Source organism: Oryctolagus cuniculus, chromosome 11, assembly GCF_051225735.1.
Source record: "Oryctolagus cuniculus isolate XC-2025 breed Fujian yellow rabbit chromosome 11, ASM5122573v1, whole genome shotgun sequence".
In the NCBI taxonomy this organism is placed as follows: Eukaryota; Metazoa; Chordata; class Mammalia; order Lagomorpha; family Leporidae; genus Oryctolagus; species Oryctolagus cuniculus.
The window spans coordinates 23,073,584-23,092,194 of NC_142877.1; the positions used below are offsets into that span (position 1 = coordinate 23,073,584).

Here is an 18,611-nt window from a genome sequence, read left to right on the forward strand (position 1 = left end):
TGCTGGCTTTGGCCTGGACGGTTCCCATTCATTGGTTTATTCCCCAATACCACAGTGAAGCCGGAAGCCAAGAGCCCAGTCTGGTCTCTTGCACGGGTAACAAGGACCCAAGCACTTGAGCCATCACCCATTGCCTCCCAAGGTGCACATTAGTAGAGAACTGGAACTCATGGTGGAACCAGGACTTGAACCCAGGCACTCCAACATGGGATGCAAGTGTCCCAAGAGGCATCTTAGCTGCTAGACCGAATGCCGGCTTCAATATTTATGATAGAAATGTACTGTAGGGTAGTATCAGAAGCAGCCCAGTTGGAAGCTGTTGTGATAATTGGGTGAGAGGTGGTGGCTTGGAAAAGAAGGAAGCTCTGAGAAGTGAAGTGATTTGAATGGGGGTCCCCTGATCATTATTACCCACCTGTGCTGCTGTTCTGACTTTGCCTCCTCCCACGTGGCAGATCAAAGATCTGCGAGACCACAAGCTTGACAACCGCATGGAGTCTTTCTTCCTGGCCGAGACTGTGAAATACCTTTACCTTCTGTTTGATCCGACCAACTTCATTCACAACAATGGCTCCACCTTCGATGCTGTGATAACTCCGTACGGGGAGTGCATCCTGGGGGCCGGAGGCTACATCTTCAACACTGAAGCTCACCCCATTGACCCCGCTGCCCTTCACTGTTGCCGGAGGCTGAAGGAAGAGCAGTGGGAAGTGGAGGAGTTGATGAAGGAATTCTACTCGCTCAAACGGAGTAAGTCGAGATTTCAGAAAAAGACAATAAGTTCAGGGCCGTGGGAACCCCCAGCAGGGCCAGGAACTTTGTCCTCCTCTGGAAACCAGGACCAGACACGGGAGAAGAAGCCAGCCAAGCGGAAGACCCCGCTTCTCAGCTGCCCCAGTCAGCCCTTTACCTCCAAGTTGGCGTTACTGGGGCAGGTTTTCTTAGATTCCTCATAACCACTGGATAATTTTTTATTTCTATTTTTCGAGACTAAACTATAATAATAAATCTGCTTTTGACTATCCTGTTTTGCTTATGTTTTTACATGTTGGACTGTTTCAGGAGATTTCATTCAAAGAAAGGGTGACAGCTAATAGCAGTTGTGAATTAGTTTATTTTTCTTAGACAGTTGAGAAACTACTAAACCCAAAGTTAGTCTGCTCCCAAACCCCAGGAATTGAAGTTGACTCTCCCTTCCTTTCCTGCTGTTTTGGGGGAGGGGACTGTTAACTATGTGTTTCTTCGTGAGTTCCGGCTCCAACCTGTGCTGCTGCTCTTTAGCCTGCTGCTCGACCCGTCTGCCCTTCCAGCCAACAAAGATTTATTAAGCAGCTTCGTGCACCAGCCACAGCTCAGAGGGTCTGCAAACAGTTTTGATTCTTGTAGAAACTGTTTTCTAGCAGAGAGAAACAAACTAGTAAAGATATAAAATAACATTCAAGTAAGTTTCATGAAGAAGATTGGATGCTATGATTGAAAATAATGGAGAAAATGATAATCTTAGGGTGGTTATGGGAAGCGTCTCTGAAGAGATGAGTTTTTACACTTTTAATTATGTAAAATTTTGGGTCCGGCGCCGTGGCTCACTTGGTTGATCCTCTGCCTGCGGTGCCAGCATCCCATGAGGGCGCCAGGTTCTAGTCCCGGTTGCTCCTCTTCCAGTCCAGCTCTCTGCTGTGGCCCAGGGGAGGGGGCAGTGGAGGATGGCCCAAGTGCTTGGGCCCTGCACCCACATGGGAGACCAGGAGGAAGCACCTGGCTCCTGGTTTCAGATCGGTGCAGCGCCGGCCATAGCAGCCATTTGGGGGGTGAACCAACGGAAGACCTTTCTCTCTGTCTCTCTCTCTCACTGTCTAACTCTATCTGTCAAAAAAAAAAAGTGAATTTTGCATCAACTAAAGTGGAAAGAACAAGAGAGTGATGCATTTAGTGTTCATCATCCAACTTCAACAAACACAGCTTCAAAAATGGCAGACTCAGGGCTGGCCCTGTGGCATGACGGGTTAAGCCACTGCCTGCAATGCTGGCATCGCGTATGGGTGCAGGTTCTATTCGCAGCTGTTCCACTTCTGATCCAGCTGCCTGCTAATGTGCATGGCAAAGCAGGAGAAGAAGATCCAGCTCCAGTCTGGCCCAGCCCTAGCCATTGCGGCCATTTGTGCAATGAGCCATCAGTTGGAAGATCTCTCTTTCTCCCTCTCTCTCTGTCTTTCCATCTCTCTCTGTAACTCTGCCTTTCAAATGAAAAGAAATAAATATTAAAAAAAAAAAAAAAAAAGATGGCGGACTCATCTTTTTTTAAAAATGTAGAGGCATAACATCATTAGATGTGTATTTTTTTTAAAGATTTTATTTTATTTATTTGAAAGAGTTACAGAGAGAGGTAGAGACCAAGAGAGGTCTTATATCTGTTGGTTCACTCCCCAAATGGCTGCAACAGCCAGAGCTGGGCCTATCTGAAACCAGGAGCCAGGAGCTTCTTCCAGGTCTCCCATGTGGTCTACTGTTTTCCTAGGCTATAAGCAGAGAACTGGATTGGAAGAGGAGCAGCCAGGACTTGAACTGGTACCCATATGGGATGCTGGCACCACATACGGAAGCTTCGCCCACTACGGTCCAGCACCAGCCACAAGATGCATATTTTTTAAAGGATTTATTCGTGAGGCTGGTGCTGTGGTGTAGCAGGTAAAGCCACCACCTGCAGTGCCAGCATCCCTTATGGGTGCCCGTTCCAGTCCCTGCTGCTCTGCTTCTGATCCAGCTCCCCCTGCTAATGTGTCTGGGAAAGCAGTGGAAGATGGCCCAAGTCCTTGAACCCTTGCACCCATGCGGAAGACCCAGAAGAAGCTCCAGGCCCCCGGCTTCAGATCGGTCCAGCTTTGGCTGTTGCGGCCATTTAGGGAGTGAACCAGCAGATGGAAGACCTCTCTCTCCCTTTCTGGCTCTGCCTCTCTCTGACCCTGCCTTTCAAATAAATAAATAAATCTTTTTTAAAAATGTATTCATTTATTTGAAAGGCAGAGTTACAGAGAGAGAGAGACAGAGAGATTTCTTCCATTTGGTGATTCACTCCCCAAATGGCTGGAATAGCTATGGCTGGGCCAGACTGAAGCCAGGAGCCTGGAACTCCATCTGGGTTTCCCACATGGGTGGCAGGGCCCTAGTACTTGGGCCATCTTCCATGCCTTCCCAGGCACATTACTTTTTCTTTTCTTTTAATATTTATTTATGGGGCTGGTGCTATGACATAGTAGATTAAGTGCCTGTAGTGCCAACATCCTGTATGGGCACCAGTTAAAGTCCTGGCTGCTCCACTTCTGATCCAGCTCTCTGCTAATATCCTAGGAAATCAGTGAAAGATGGCCCATGTGCTTGGGCCCTTGCACCTATGTGGGAGACCTGGGAGAATTTCCTGGCTCCTGGCTTTGAATCAGCCCAGCTCTGACTATTGTGGCCATTTGGGAAGTGAACCAGCAGATAGAAGACCTCTCTCTCTCTCCTTCTCTCTGTCTGTAACTCTACCTTTCAAATAAATAAATAAATCTTTAAAAAAATTCTTATCACTCCCTCACATTAGATAGATAGATAGATAGATAGATAGATAGATAGATAGAGATTTATTTGAAAGGCAGAGTTACAGAGAGAGAGGAAAAGACAGATCTTCCATTTGCTGGTTCAGTCCCCAGATGATTGCAATGGTCAGGGCTGAGCCAAGCTGAAGCCAGGAGCTTCACCCAGGTCTCCCTTATGGGTGGCAGTATCCCAAGTACTTGGGCTGTCACCTGCGGCCTCCCAGAATACACATTAGCAGGAAACTAGATTGGAATTAGAACCAGGACTTGAACCTAAGCACTCCTCTAATATGGACTGCTGGTATCCCAAGCAGTGTATTTAACTTCTGCGCCACGCATCCACCAAGAATCCAGGCAGAGGATTGGAAAGAGGGAGTGCACGGAGTGAGGTCAAGATGTTTATTCCCAGGCTCCTTTACTGCAGGGTGTGGCTGCAGGCTGCCTGCCTTTCTCAATCGAAGGCCACTTTTTATCTCAAAGTGGACTTATATATGACTTTCTTTTTGAGGGGCGGTTCACTTTGTGGATCTGCTTGGCTGTCCACACATGCCCAAATATTTGGTCAAATGATATTCTGAGTGCCTCTGTGAGAGTGATTTTGGACGAGATTAACATTTTAATCAGGAGAGCAAAGCAGATGCCCTCCATAATGTGAGTGGGCCGCATCCAATCAGTTAGAGCCTGAATATCACAAAAAGACCCAGCCTACCCTCACATAAGAGAGAATTCTCCAGACTCTGCTCTCAGATTTCGTTTGTACCATCTGCTTTTCCTAGGGTTCAGCCTGCCAGCCCACACTGCAGATTTGGACTTGCCAATCTCCATAATCATGTGAACCAGCAGCTTATAATAAATCTTTTTAAAAAATGAGGTAGGCGCTATGGCATAGTAGGTGAAGCATCTGCCTGCTGTGCCGGCATTCCATATAGGAATCCACCAGCCCACTCCCCAAATGCCCACAATGGCTGGAGTTGTACAGATCTGAAGCTGGGAGCCAGGAACTTCCTCTGGGTCTCCCACGCTGGTGCAGGGGCCCAAGCACTTGGGCCATCTTCTGCTTTTCCAGGCCATAGCAGAGAGCTGGGTTGGTAATGGAGCAGCCGGGTCTCAAACTGGCTCCTACATGGGATGCCAGCACCTGCTATGCCACAGCACCAGCCCCTAAAGCCCTCTTTTAAGCCTCCTAATTTGAATGAGCCATTTTTTTCCCTGTCAGGTGCCTGGCTAATATACCTCCAGACCATTATGATGGGTACACATCCTTAAAGTCTAAAATTAATCACTTATGTTAATCAGCTCTATTTAGCCATTCCACAATATATATATTTTAAAACAACATGTACATGGAGCGCCACCACCTCCCAACGTGGGAGAGCGAAGTTCCCGCCGGGGCTGCTCTGGCTCCGGGTGTCCCGGTCCTCAAAGCGGTCACTGCAGCTGCCTCCTCTAGCCCAGCCGTTGGGGAGGGGGTGGCCAGGAAAGTGGGGCCATGGAGCGCAGAGAGTCGGGGAGGGCCCCTGTGACCTCCGATGACATCACAGTGTACTTGCTCCAGGAGGAATGGATGCTGCTGAGTCAGCAGCAGCAGCAGATCTGTGGTTCTGACAAGCTGGTGGCACCGCTGGGACCAACTGTTGCCAACCCCGAGCTGTTCTATAAGTTTGGGCAAGGACCAGAGCCGTGGCTGGGAGATGTCCAGGGCCAGAGGAGTCTCTTGGACCATCACCCAGATTGTACTATAAAGAGCCCAGATTGCTCTGTGAAATAAAGTACCATAGAGACCAATTTTCTTTGTTTCATTTCTCCTTGGTTGATTCTTAATTTTGAACCTACTACCTCTGTGTTAAATCCTGTGCTCCTAGACTTAGCTACAGTTCTGTAGCCGGTCTGCTGGCCTGGAGCAAATTAGACGTCATGGCTGCTGGGCACATGGACTTATGTTACTGCTCAAGAAATCACTCCAGGAGAGTTAAAAGCATTTGAGTTCAGGGGCAGCACTGTGGCGTAGCAGGTAGAACCACCACCTGTAGTGCTGGCATCCCATATGGGCGCCAGCTCGAGTCCCGGCTGCTCCACTTCCAATCCAGCTCTCTGCTATGGCCTGGGAAAGCAGTAGAAGATGGCCCAAGACCTTGGACCCCTGCACCCATGTCGGATATCCAGAGGAAGCTCCTGGCTCCTGGTTTCTGATCAGCACAGCTCTGGCTGTTACGGTCAAGTGGGGAATGAACCAGTGGATGGAAGACCTCTCTCTCTCTCTCTCTCTCTCTCTCTCTCTCTCTGCCTCTCCTTTTCTCTCTTTGTAACTCTTTCAAATAAATAAATATATTTTTAAATGTACGCAATAAATATATGATTGTCAATTTTAAAAAATGCTTAAATGATAAGAAATAATCAATACTCTGCCCAAATAATATAAAAACATTAGGACAATAAGGTTGTAGTATACAAGACCAATATAAAACATCAGTTGAATTTTTCAGTTGAATTTTTATGCACTTGAACAATCCTAAAAGGAAATCAGTAAAGCAATTTAAATTTACAATAGTGTGAAAATAAATAAATTTAACAAAAGAAGTGCAGGACTTGTACACTGAAAACTATGGACTACTGAAAGAAACTTTAAAAGACCAAAGAAAATGAAAAAAATTTCCATGTTCACTGATTGGCATACATACTATTGTTAAGGTAGCATTACTTCTCAAATTGTGGAGATTCAGTACAATCCCTTTCAAATTTTGAACTGCCTTCTTTAGAGAAATTGACAAGTTGATTTCAAAACTTTCTACAAAGCTGCAATAATCAAGTCATCCTGGTATAAGCATGAGTATAGACATAAATTAATGGGGTAGGATCGAGAGTTCAGAAATAAACCTTATATTTCTGGCCTGTTGAGTTGCTAGGACAACTGCAAAAGAAAGATTTTAGATTGCTGTCTCAAACTATATACAAAAATGAACTAAAACTGGTCAAAAATCCAGATTCCCTTCATATATATTGCCCAAGGGAAATGAAAAACAAAGTGAGGCCGGCGCCGCGGCTCAATAGGCTAATCCTCCACCTAGTGGCACCAGCACACCGGGTTCTAGTCCCAGTCGGGGCGCCGGATTCTTTCCCGGTTGCCCCTCTTCCAGGCCAGCTCTCTGCTGTGGCCAGGGAGTGCAGTGGAGGATGGCCCAAGTGCTTGGGCCCTGCACCCCATGGGAGACCAGGAGGAGCACCTGGCTCCTGCCTTTGGATCAGCGCGGTGCGCTGGCCGCAGCGTGCCAGCCGTGGCGGCCATTGGAGGGTGAACCAACGGCAAAAGGAAGACCTTTCTCTCTGTCTCTCTCTCTCTGTCACTATCCACTCTACCTGTCAAAAAAATTAAAAAATTAATTAAAAAAATTTAAAAAAAGAAAAACAAAGTGAAAGCAAATGTCCACACACAAGTTTGTTTAGCAATGTTCACAGCAGCATTATACATACTAGCCCAAAGTGGAAGCAACGTGTTGTCCATCAGCTTACAAATAGACAAAACGTGCTGTATCCATATGATGAAATAGTACTCAGCTACAAAGCAGGATGAAATATTTACCGATGAATACTACATGGATAAACCTTAAAAACTGGTGAATCAATGCAGAAAATAAATTGGTGGTTGCCACGGATGAGGTGAGACAGAATGGGGACTTTATCCTCATGGGAATGGGTTTTTGTTTGATGGGCAATTAGAATGTTCTGGAACAAGTGATGCTGATTATACAGCTTCGTTAATATATTAAAGACCAGTGAATTGTATACAATTTAATAGCATGCATCTTATGGTGTATGAATTAATTTCAGTATACTTAAAAGGTCAGAAACAGGGCCGGCGCCGCGGCTCACTAGGCTAATCCTCCGCCTAGCGGCGCCGGCACACCGGGTTCTAGTCCCGGTCGGGGCGCCGGATTCTGTCCCGGTTGCCCCTCTTCCAGGCCAGCCCTCTGCTGTGGCCAGGGAGTGCAGTGGAGGATGGCCCAGGTGCTTGGGCCCTGCACCCCATGGGAGACCAGGAAAAAGCACCTGGCTCCTGGCTCCTGCCATCGGATCAGCGCGGTGCGCCGGCCGCAGCGCGCCGGCCGCGGCGGCCATTGGAGGGTGAACCAACGGCAAAGGAAGACCTTTCTCTCTGTCTCTCTCTCTCACTATCCACTCTGCCTGTCAAAAAAAAAAAAAAAAAAAAAAAAAAAAAAAAAAAAAAAAGGTCAGAAACAAAGGGAACAAAAGCAACACAATGCATGTATCACACATACCGCCCAGCCACACGCACCCCACCTTCAGCCTCAGCATGAAGCAACAGTAGCTTGCAGGCTCAGAGTGGTCTAAATCTAGGCTTGAGAAATTAAAGGAAACGGTGTGCAGAGTAAGCTATTCTGTTTATGTAAACTTTCTTGTTATAGTAACAGTTTAATCTTAGTGTTTTTGAGTCTCTGATAATGACCCTTTAGGGGGTTAAGAAATAAATTTAATGTGTCCAGCTAACTTTCAAAGCAATGAAATAGAAAACATTAGAGTATATCATGTGTCCTTGGCAGGACCCGAGAACATGGCATTGCACAGAGACTACTGGCATCAGGTGACAGAAGCAGGGACAGAAGAGGGGATGTGAAAAACGTTGTTTTATTTAGCACACTGTCATCCCATTTGATTTCTGGTATATGACTGCTAATACAGCATTGTATTACAATGGGAGAATTGAGAATTATTTAATTTTATATCAACATAATTTATAGTTAGCTGTGAACGTGTAGGGGATTTCTTAGTTTTGACATTTAGACAATTTTTATTGAGAGGCAGAGGGAGAGCTTGGCAAAGAGAACACATGCTTCCACCCAGTGGTTCATTCCCAGAATACCCACAGGGGCTAGGACCTCAATCAGGTCTCCTACGTGGGAGGCAGAAACACAGCTCAGTGAACCATCACTGCTGCCTCACAGGGCCTGTGTTAGAAGGAAGCTGGAACCAGGAACCAGGAACTGGAGCTGAGGCGCCAACCCAGGCACTCTGTGATGCGGGATGGCTGTCCTAACCCAGATCTGAACCACTGATCCCGGGTGTCCTCCCTGTTACTGGCGATCTTGTCATGACTTCCTATCAAGGTTTGGTTAGGAATTTGCAGTGTGGTTTTTCAGAAAGTGCAAAATCAGATAGGAAAAGTTTGAATGTGTGGTAATTGTAGCATTTTAGTCTAACCAATTTAAATGGACCTTAAACTGATAGTCTTAATGCTACAAAATCGAGAATGATAAGGTATGTGGGAAGAGTGCATAGTAATATTGAAAATATCATCTCTAGGCCGGCGCCATGGCTCACAGCTCATCCTCCGCCTGTGGCGCCGGCACACCGGGTTCTAGTCCCAGTTGGGGCGCCGGATTCTGTCCCAGTTGCTCCTCTTCCAGGCCAGCTCTCTGCTGTAGCCCGGGAGGGCAGTGGAGGATGGCCCAGGTCCTTGGGCCCTGCACCCGCATGGGAGATCAGGAGGAAGCACCTGGCTCCTGGCTTCAGATCGGCACAGCGGGCCGGCGGAAACAAGCCGCCCATAGCGGCCACTTGGGGGGTGAACCAACGGAAAAAGAAAGACCTTTCTGTCTGTCTATCTCTCTCTCACTGTCTAACTCTGCCTTTCAAAAAAAAAAAAAAGAAAAGATCAACTCTAATCTCTAAGTATGACTTCATGTGCACCTCGTTAAAGAGTAAAGATAATATTTGCTTTTTAAAAAAAAAAAGATTATTTATTTGAGAGGCAGAGAGATTTTTCCAAACACTAGTTCACTCCCCAAATGACCACAAATGGCAGAGTGGGGCCAGTCCGGTGCCAGGAGCTTCTTCTAGGTCTCCCACGTGGGTGCAGGGGCCCAAACACTTGGGCCATATTTTTTTTTTTTTTTTAAGATTGATTTATTTATTTGAAAGGCAGAGTTACAGAGAGGCCAAGACAGAGGCAGCGAGAAAGATCTTCAATTTGCTGGTTCATTCCTCAAATGGCTGCAATGGTTGGAGCTGGGCCTATCTGAAGCCAGAAGCCAGGAGCTTCTTCTTGGTCTCCTACATGGGTGCAGGGTCCCAAGCACTTGGGCCATTTTCTACTGTTTTCCCAGTCTCATTAGCAGGGAGCTGTATTGGAAGAGGAGCAGCTGGGACACGAACCGGCGCCAATGTGGGTTGCTGGCTTAGCCTACTGCGCCCCAGTGCAGGCCCCAAGATTTGCTTTTTATAAAATATGATTTTATCCAACATGCAAAAACAATAAAATGACACACACAGATGTATTATTCTAATATGTTCTTACACATGAAAGCTTAAAATAATCAAAATTAAAAGGATTCTTGGGCATGCTGTATCAATCAATCTCTTGAATATTTTCAAAGAAAGAAAAACATGAGAACAATGTGATGGACAAATTTTGTGAGTCGCACTGTGACTGTCAGTGAGGACACCTTGTATTTGATTGCATGTGATGTATGGAAGAAAGAACCATCCACATGGTTCCTGGAAAAAAAGTTCATCTGTCATGTATTCTGTTGAGTACAGTTTTTATGGTAAATCGTCTGACAGAACTATATCTAGCAATAACATAATTTCTCCTTGAATCTGTCCTGTTGTAGAATGTTAGAAATAATGCTTGTTATGCTATCACAGTCTGGTACCAATTTTGTAATCCAATGTGAGAAAGTCAAGTTGAAAACACTTGGGTTAAGCCTTATATAAGCAGTTAAGACCATTTTAAGAAAGGTCCGATTGTGTTTAGTTAATCTCTCTATAAAATTGGAGTTAAAATATTGAGAAAATTGACAACTGCAATTTTGGTCAATATAAAGTAGTTTAGAAAAATGTAAGGCATTATATGAGAAAGAGTAGCAAATATCACCAAAAATGTTCCAAAGATATTTTAAAATTTTTAGATGCAAACATTTGTTAGATCTAAAAACAGTACTACTGGGAATATTCTTTTTATGTGTTGTAAATCTTAGGAAAACAAAGAATTCCTGCTGAAATTCAGGTATTTGTTGAAAAAAAAAAATCCATCAAAATCAGTTTCTTGAAAACAAACTTTCAGGGCTGGTGCTGTGGTGTAGCAGGTAAAGCCGCAGCCTGCAGCACCGACATCCCATATGGGCTCTATTTCCGATCCAGCTCTCTGCTATGGCCTGGGGAAGCAGTAGAAGATGGTCCAAGTGCTTGGGACCCTGCACCCATGTGGGAGACCCAGAAGAAGTGCTTGGCTCCTGGCTTTGGATTGGTGCGGCGCTGGCCGTTGCAGCCCTCTGGGGAGTGAACCAGCAGATGGATGATCTCTCTCTCTCTCTCTCTCTTTCTCTCTCTGTCCCTCTCTCCTCCCTCCCCGTATCCCCCTCTGTAACTCTGCCTTTCAAATAAAAAAAAAAACAAACTTTCAAGGGTTAGAGCTGACTATACCAATTACTTTATCATGTCAAAGTTGGTTATCTTAAAGGAAGATCCAGCAGGTTATAAGAACACAAGAATAAAATGAATATTTGTTGGATGCCCTGCGTGCAGCACTAACATCCCATATGGACACCAGTTTGAGTCCTGGCTGCTCCACTTCTTCTTTTCTTTCTTTTTTTTTTTTTTTAAATTTTTGACAGGCAGAGTGGACAGTGAGAGAGAAAGGTCTTCCCTTACCGTTGGTTCACCCTCCAATGGCCGCTGCGGCCGGCGTACTGCGCTGATCCGAAACCAGGAGCCAGGTGCTTCTCCTGGTCTCCCATGTGGGTGCAGGGCCCAAGGACTTGGGCCATCCTCCACTGCACTCCCTGGCCTATCCAGCTCCCTGCTAATGTGCTGGGGAAAGCAGCAGAAGATGGCCCTAGTGCTTGAACCCCTGCACCCACATGGGAGACCTGAAAGAAGCTCCTGGCTCCTGGGTTTGTATCTGCTCAGCTCTGGCCATTGTGGCCATTTGGGGAGTGAACCAGTGGATGGAAGACCTCTTTTTCTTTCTACCTCTCTCTAACTCAGTCTTTCAAATAAATAATAATAAATAAATCTTTCAAATAATAAATCAATCTTTTAAAATTAATATTTGTCTAGCTGAAAAGCAATCTCATTTGAGGAATATTTCTAACATTTTTATTTGTTTATTTGAGAGGGAGAGAAAGGAGAGAGAGAGAGAGATCTTCCATCCGCTGGTTCATTCCCCAGATGACCGGAACAGCCAGGGCTGTGCCACATCGAAACCAGAAGCCAGGAACCCCATCTGGGTCTCCCATGTGGGTGGCAGGAACCGCAGTATTCGGGCCATCATCTTTTGGCTCCCAAATGCACCAACAGGAAGCTGGATGGGAAGCATGGAGCCGCTGGCTCTTGAACCAGGCACTCTGACGTGGGATGCAGCATCTCAAGCAGTGGCTCAGCCCGCTGGGCCACAACACCTGCTCCTGCAGCTTTTGGAAACAGAAAAAACAGAACGATGATGGCTACTGTCACCCTAGAAAGCAAGTTGAGGCACACGGAGTATGAGAATAAAGGAGTTCATTGCAGCCAAAGCAGGATGACCATCCAGGAACCGTGTAGTTTGATGGCTTGGGACGGGTGCTCCAAAATGGCGCCCGAGCAGTTTTGAGTATACGGACAAAAGAAGGCAGAACGGAGGCAGCTGCCACAAATCACTGTCACAGGTACTTTGGTTAACAGGACCGGCACAAGCTGCTGATTGGCTCCTGCTGACGTCACACCGGATGTTTCTGGAAAAATAGTGGTAAGCAGGGACGTAGGTTGGAGGCAACTGTCCTGGTGACGTCAGCTGGCCCGCAGGGCCTGACCAGTGCTTTAGGGGCTTACGTGACTCATTTTGCTCAGGCTGATGACCTTTACAGAGCTCCTGTCCTATCTGGCTTGAAATGCCTTTCTCATTACCTAAGATGTTCCTGCTGGGGGATGGGTTAAAGGGAACTGTTTGCACTTCCATGCTGGAGATCTAAAGTTATTTTAAAATAAAAATTAAAAACCCCAAAATGATAATAATCATCCTCTGGTTCATCAGACTCTACTCAGAAGGGCTTTGGGTGGTTTGCAAAGCGCTGATCCGCTAGACTTTGTGTATTTGTTGCCTTTGTGGAAGTGGCAAAAATCCAATACAGATCCAGAGCCAGCGGCTTTTGCTCAGATTTCTCTCTCTCTCTCTCTCTCTCTCTCTCTCTCTCTCTCTCTCTCAACAACTTATTTGAAAGGCAGAGTGACACAGAAAGGGAGACAGAGAAAGATTTTTCAGCCACTGGTTCACTCCCCAAATGGCCACAACAGCTAGGGCTGGGCTAGGCCAAAGCCAGGAGGCAGGAGCTTCTTCTGGAGCTCCCACCTGTGCCATCTTCCACTGCCTTTCAGGCACATCAGCAGGGAGCTGAATTGGAAGTAGAGCGTCCTAGACTTGAACTGGCACCACATGGGATGCTGGCACTGCAGGCAGTGGCTCCACCCACTGTGCCACAGTGCCAGCCCCAGGGCTAGTGTTGTTGAGCAACAGGGTAAGCCACTGCTCAACATCATTAATAATGGGATAAATGTACATTATTTCCTCCTGACATGATGCAACAGGAAAGACATGTCATCATGCGCACCACACTCAGTGTTCTTGCCAAAAACTTTCAAACCGAGAAAGCATTTCAGCAGATCCAGGTGGTAGTTTCAGTACTAATGACCCAGACTCTTAACTGTAACTGTCAGCGTCACAAACAACAAAGGGGGGGGGTGGACTCTTCTAGATTTAGACACTAAACAGATGTAGTCTTCAAATGTGATATGTGATTTGATCAATTCTTGAATTGAGGGGAAAAGGCTTTAAGGGACATGGGGGACAGTTGCAAATATTAGAATGTGCATTGTAAGATAATATAACATCAACACTAAATTTCTTGGGGTAGCCTCCTGGTTAAGTCACTGGTTCAGGTACTCACCCCATATCACTGTGCCTTGGTTCAGTGCTTGCCTCTGGATCCTTCCTTCTAATGCAGACCCTGGGAGGCAGGCCTGATGATGGCTCAAGTAACTGCATCCCTACCAGTCATGTGGGAGACCTGGACTGAGTTCCTGGTGCCCACTTTCAGCTTCAGCCCAGCCTGTCATTGTGGGCATTTGGGGAGTGAACAAGCAGATGGGCATGCTCTCCCTCTTTCTGCTTTTCAAATCAATTAATTATATAATGATTTAAATTTCTTGGGTGTAATAATATGGTTATTGGGAGCATGTCCTGTTCTTAGGCGATGCATACTAAAATATTGTGGTGAAGTATCGTATCTATAATTTGCTTTCAAAGAATTTAGCAGAACACAACCTAGGGGCCAGTGCTGTGGCACAGTGGGTTAAAGCCCCAGTCTGCAGTGCCAACATCCCATATGGGCATCTATTCACATCCTGGCTGCTCCACTTCCGATCCAGCTCTCTGCTGTGGCCTGGGAAAGCAATAGAAGATGGCCTAAGTGCTTGGGCCTCTGCACCCATAAGGGAGACCCATAAGAAGCTCCTGGCTCTTGGCTCTGGATCAGCACAGCTCCGGCTGTTGCAGCCATCTGGGGAGTGAACCTGCAGATGGAGGATCGATCTCTCTCTCTCTCTCTCTCTCCCTCCCCCTCCTTCCCTCCCTCCCTCCCCCTCTCCCTCTGCCTCTGCCTCTCTGTAGCTCTGCCTTTCAAATAAATAAGTCTTAAAAAAAAACACACACACACAATCTCTCTCTCTCTCTCTCCCTCTCCCCCCCCTCTCTCCCTCTCTCTGTCTCTGTCTCTCTCTCTCTCTCCCCAAATCCTCACATGTAAAAGAAACAAAGTCCCAAACACAGCCAATGATAAGTACCCAACAAAGGCTGTGTCTTACCCCAGAAGGTAAGAAGGGCAGGGCCTTCGGGTTTCTTTTGTTCAGCTCTAGATCCCCAGCACCTGGTGTATAAGGTGATACTCTGCAAACATTTTAAAAATAAATCACTGAGAGATCATTTATTAGAAATGTAATGTGAAAAATATTTTTGTCAAAAATTATACCACATTGGGTGGCGCCGCGGCTCACTAGGCTAATCCTCCACCTTGTGGCGCCGGCACACCGGGTTCTAGTCCCGGTTGGGGCGCCGGATTCTGTCCCGGTTGCCCCTCTTCCAGGCCAGCTCTCTGCTGTGGCCAGGGAGTGCAGTGGAGGATGGCCCAAGTGCTTGGGCCCTGCACCCCATGGGAGACCAAGAGAAGTACCTGGCTCCTGCCATCGGATCAGCGCGGTACGCCAGCTGCAGCGCGCCGGCCGCGGTGGCCATTGGAGGGTGAACCAATGGCAAAGGAAGACCTTTCTCTCTCTCTCACTGTCCACTCTGCCTGTCCAAAAAAACAAACAAACAAACAAACAAACTATACCACAGAACAACTATTACCATGGTCTGGATATAATCGTGCAAGTTGCTTTGATTGTAATGGCTTCTCCATGGCTAAAAATGTATGATTTTAAAGATTGCCCTGGGGCTGGTGTTGTACTGCAGTGGGTTAAGCTGTTAGTTGGGATACCTGCCTGTGTCCCATATCACAGTGCCCGCTTGAGTCCCATTTCCTTTGCTTCTGACCCAGTTCCTGCTAATGCACCTGGAAAGGCAACAAATGATGACCCAAGTGCTCGGGCCCTGCCACCATGTGGGAGACCTTGCTGGAGTTCCAGGCTCCTGGCTTCTGCCAGGCCCAGTCCCAAGCTGATGTGGGCATTTGGGGAGGAACCCACAGAAGGAAGATCTCTCTGTCTCTGTCATTCTGCCTTTCAAATGAATAAATAAATTATGAAAATTAAATAAAGGTAATTTCTCAAAATATTAGGAAAAATGGCCATAGCGGTGAGCATTTGGCTTAGCAGGTAAGACGAAAATATCCCATATTGGAGTGCCTGCGTTTGCGTTCTGGCTCCCCGGGGCGGCAGCAGAGGATGGCTCAGATTGGAAGTTCCTGCCACCCACACGGCCGATCTCGGTTGGATTCTTGGTTCTTGGAATCATCCAGCCCAGTCCTGGCCATTGTAGCCAAGTGGAAAATGGACCAGGGATGGGAACTGTCTGTTTCTGTCTCTCTAAAAGTAAATAAATAAAATTAAATGTAAAAATTACCCCCAGAAAATCTGTCCAACTGAGTTCGGCAGCTCATTTAAAAGAGGGATATATTCTCTAAGTAACATCAGCATGTTTGGGATCATTAGGGGGAAAAATTAGGTGGTCCAGGAGCCTCATTTTTTTCTTGACCCAAATTGACATTCACTGGCCTCTTGTGGGAGGGGTACTGCGCCCTCTGGTGGCAAAAGACGTTGGAAACTGTGCCTTTACAGAGGGTTCTGGAAACCTATTTCCTAGTCGCCTCTTGTCCTTAAGGACTGAGTTTGGGGTGATCGATTCTGACTCAGTGAACACCCCACTTTGGGGAATGAATGCCTGTACCAGGCTGGACTCAGGAAGGTAAACTTTTGAGGCTAGAAGCCACAGTTTGCAGTTGGTCGAGGCTGAGGTGTGAAGCCTTGTTCCCTGGCATGATGACTGCCGAGGGAAACCTGGAGGCCGCTGGAACAGGAACGGTGACTCTCGTCAGGACCCTGTGTCCTCGCTGAGACAAGGATGAGAACGCACCCGGGCACGTGCCTCAGGGAGAGCTCTGCAGTATCCCGGGCAGCGGACTGACCAGGCGGCTTGCCAGTGCCCCCCGCGGACCCCTGCAAATGCCTTTTCTTTTGTTCTTTTTAAAATTAATTTCAAGCATCAAAGGACATTTTTTTCTTGAGTGTAAAAATGATACATGATCCATGCAAAAAAGAATGGGAAATTTTAATAAAGTAAAAATCTGTCTGCACGGAGAAAAACACAGCTGACGTACTTGGTGACACCCGTTTCAAGCAACTTTATGCACATACACATGTGGCAGCAATGTCTATTTATACATTCATGGGATCATAATTGTACCTGTTCATTTATACTTTATTTCATACAACAGGGCTCTGGAACTTTGTCATCTTGCAAAACTGCAATGCTATACCTGTAGAACAACCCGCTGCTTCCCCCTCCACCCCCTGCCACCGGTGACCATTCTTCTACTATCTGTCTCTAGGAGACTTGACTACTCTAGGACCCTCATTTAAGTGGAGTCCTACAGCATGTGTCTTTTTATAACTGGCTTGTTTCACTTAATGCCCTCAAGGGGCATTCATGTTGCATGTGACGAGATTCCTTCCTGCTTAAGGCTGAGTAATATTCCATTGTGTGACTAGGACCTCATTTTGTTGGTCCTGCCACCTGTTAATGCACACTTGGATGGCTTATACCTCTTGACCACTGACAATAGTCCTGCCAGGAACATGGGTTTTCCCAATATCTCTTCCAGATTCTGTGAATTCTTGGTTTGGCCATGATGTGACCCCCATAGTTTTATGTTTTGGAAGCTTGGTCTAAGAGTGTTGCCTTTGGAAGCATGAGAACCCTTGGAGATTCTTGGGAGTGGGCTGTCAGAAAAGCCAGAGCCTGGCTCCACCCAGCTCTCTGATTTCCTGATTCAAGATGTGATCTCTTTGGGGCCAGTGCTGTGGGCATAGTGGGAAAAGTTGCCACCTACAGTGCCGGCATTCCATATGGGCACTGGTTCGAGCTGCTCTACTTCTGATCCAACTCTCTGCGATGGCCCAGGAAAGCAGCTGAAGATGGCCCAAGTCCTTGGACCCAGAGGAGCGGAGTCCTGGCTCCTGGCTTCAGATTGGCGCAGCTCCTGCCATGGCGGCCGATTGGGGAGTGAACCAACGGATGGAAGACCTCTCTCTCTCTCTCTCTCTCTCTCTCTCTCTGCCTCTCCTTCTCTCTCTGTGTAACCCTGACTTTAAAATAAATAAATAAATAAATAAAAAAGATGTGATCTCTCCCGCCATTGCCATCCCAGAATGATATGGTACACCCTAGAAGGCCCTCACCAGAGCACAGCCAGCACCAGTGCCATGCCCTGGAACCATCAAAAGTGTGAGTTAAACAAATCTCTTGTCTATAAGGTTGGCCTGCCTCGGTTATTTCATTATATCAGTAACACACTGACTAATGCATATACGCAGATACAGGACTGCTGGGTCATGTAGGAATTGCAGCTGTAATCCTCTGGGGAGCTGCCATGCTGTTTTCCACACAGCTGCAACAGTTTCGGCGATGTACCAAGGGTCCCATTTCTCCCCATCGGCGCCAACACTTGCTGTTTTCCGTTTGTCTGTCTGTAGGGGCCATCTGCATGAGTGTAAGTAGACCCTCAGTGTGGTGATTTGCACTTCTTTATGATTAGTAAGTTTTTTTCATGTTTTAAAATTTTATATACTTGTTGGTCATTTGCATATCTTCTGTAGGGAAAATATCTATTCAAGTCCTTTGCCCATTTAAAAACCTAGATTATGTTGTTGTTGTTGCTATTATAAGAGTCCTTTATGCATTCTGGATATTGATCCCTTATGAGATACATGATTTCTAAGTACTTTCTCACATTATTCAGGTTACCTTTTCTTTTCTTTTTTAGAAGTTTATTTATTTATTTGGAGGGCAGAGGTATATAGAGAGAGACACACAGAGAGAGAGATCTTTCATGTGTTCTCCAAATGGCCACAATGGCCAGGGCTGGGCCAGGTTGAAGCCATGAGCCTGGAATTCCATCCAGGTCTCCAGCATGGGTGGCAGGGGCCTAGTACTCAGGCCACCTTCTGCTGCTTTCCCAGGCACATCAGCAGACAGCTGGATCAGAAGTGGAGCAGCTGGGACTTGAACTGGCACTCATATGGGATGCCAGTGTTGCAGGCAGTGGCTTATCCCACTGTGCCACAGCACCAGCCTCCAGCTTAGGTTTTCACTTTGTTGATTGTATCCTTTGATATGCAGAAGGATAGAAAGTTTTAAAGTTTGATGTGGTCCATTTGTCTATTTTTGCTCTTGTTGCCTGTGTTTTTAGGATTGCAGCCAAGAAATCTTTGCCAAGTCCAATGTCATGAACACTTTCCTGCTTGTCTTCACCTAGGATTTTTATAGTTTTAGGTCTT

The 18,611-nt window shown here is 46.6% G+C and overlaps 1 protein-coding gene across 7 annotated transcripts in view; it reads left to right on the forward strand.

Moving 5' to 3' along the window:
* EDEM2 (ER degradation enhancing alpha-mannosidase like protein 2) overlaps positions 1-17,451 on the forward strand; it is a 47,708-nt gene extending 30,257 nt beyond the window's left edge. For 5 of the 7 annotated variants that reach the window (XM_002710786.6, XM_017341661.4, XM_089308067.1 and 2 more), the window contains one exon: positions 456-1,022. In XM_002710786.6, the coding sequence (XP_002710832.2) occupies positions 456-956 (501 nt within the window). In that variant the 3' untranslated portion in view covers positions 957-1,022. Of the gene's footprint in view, positions 1-455; positions 1,023-17,235 lie in introns of those variants that run through there. The other 2 variants (XM_089308070.1, XM_089308071.1) reach the window with 1 other exon arrangement.
* The last annotated feature ends 1,160 nt before the right edge of the window (positions 17,452-18,611 follow it).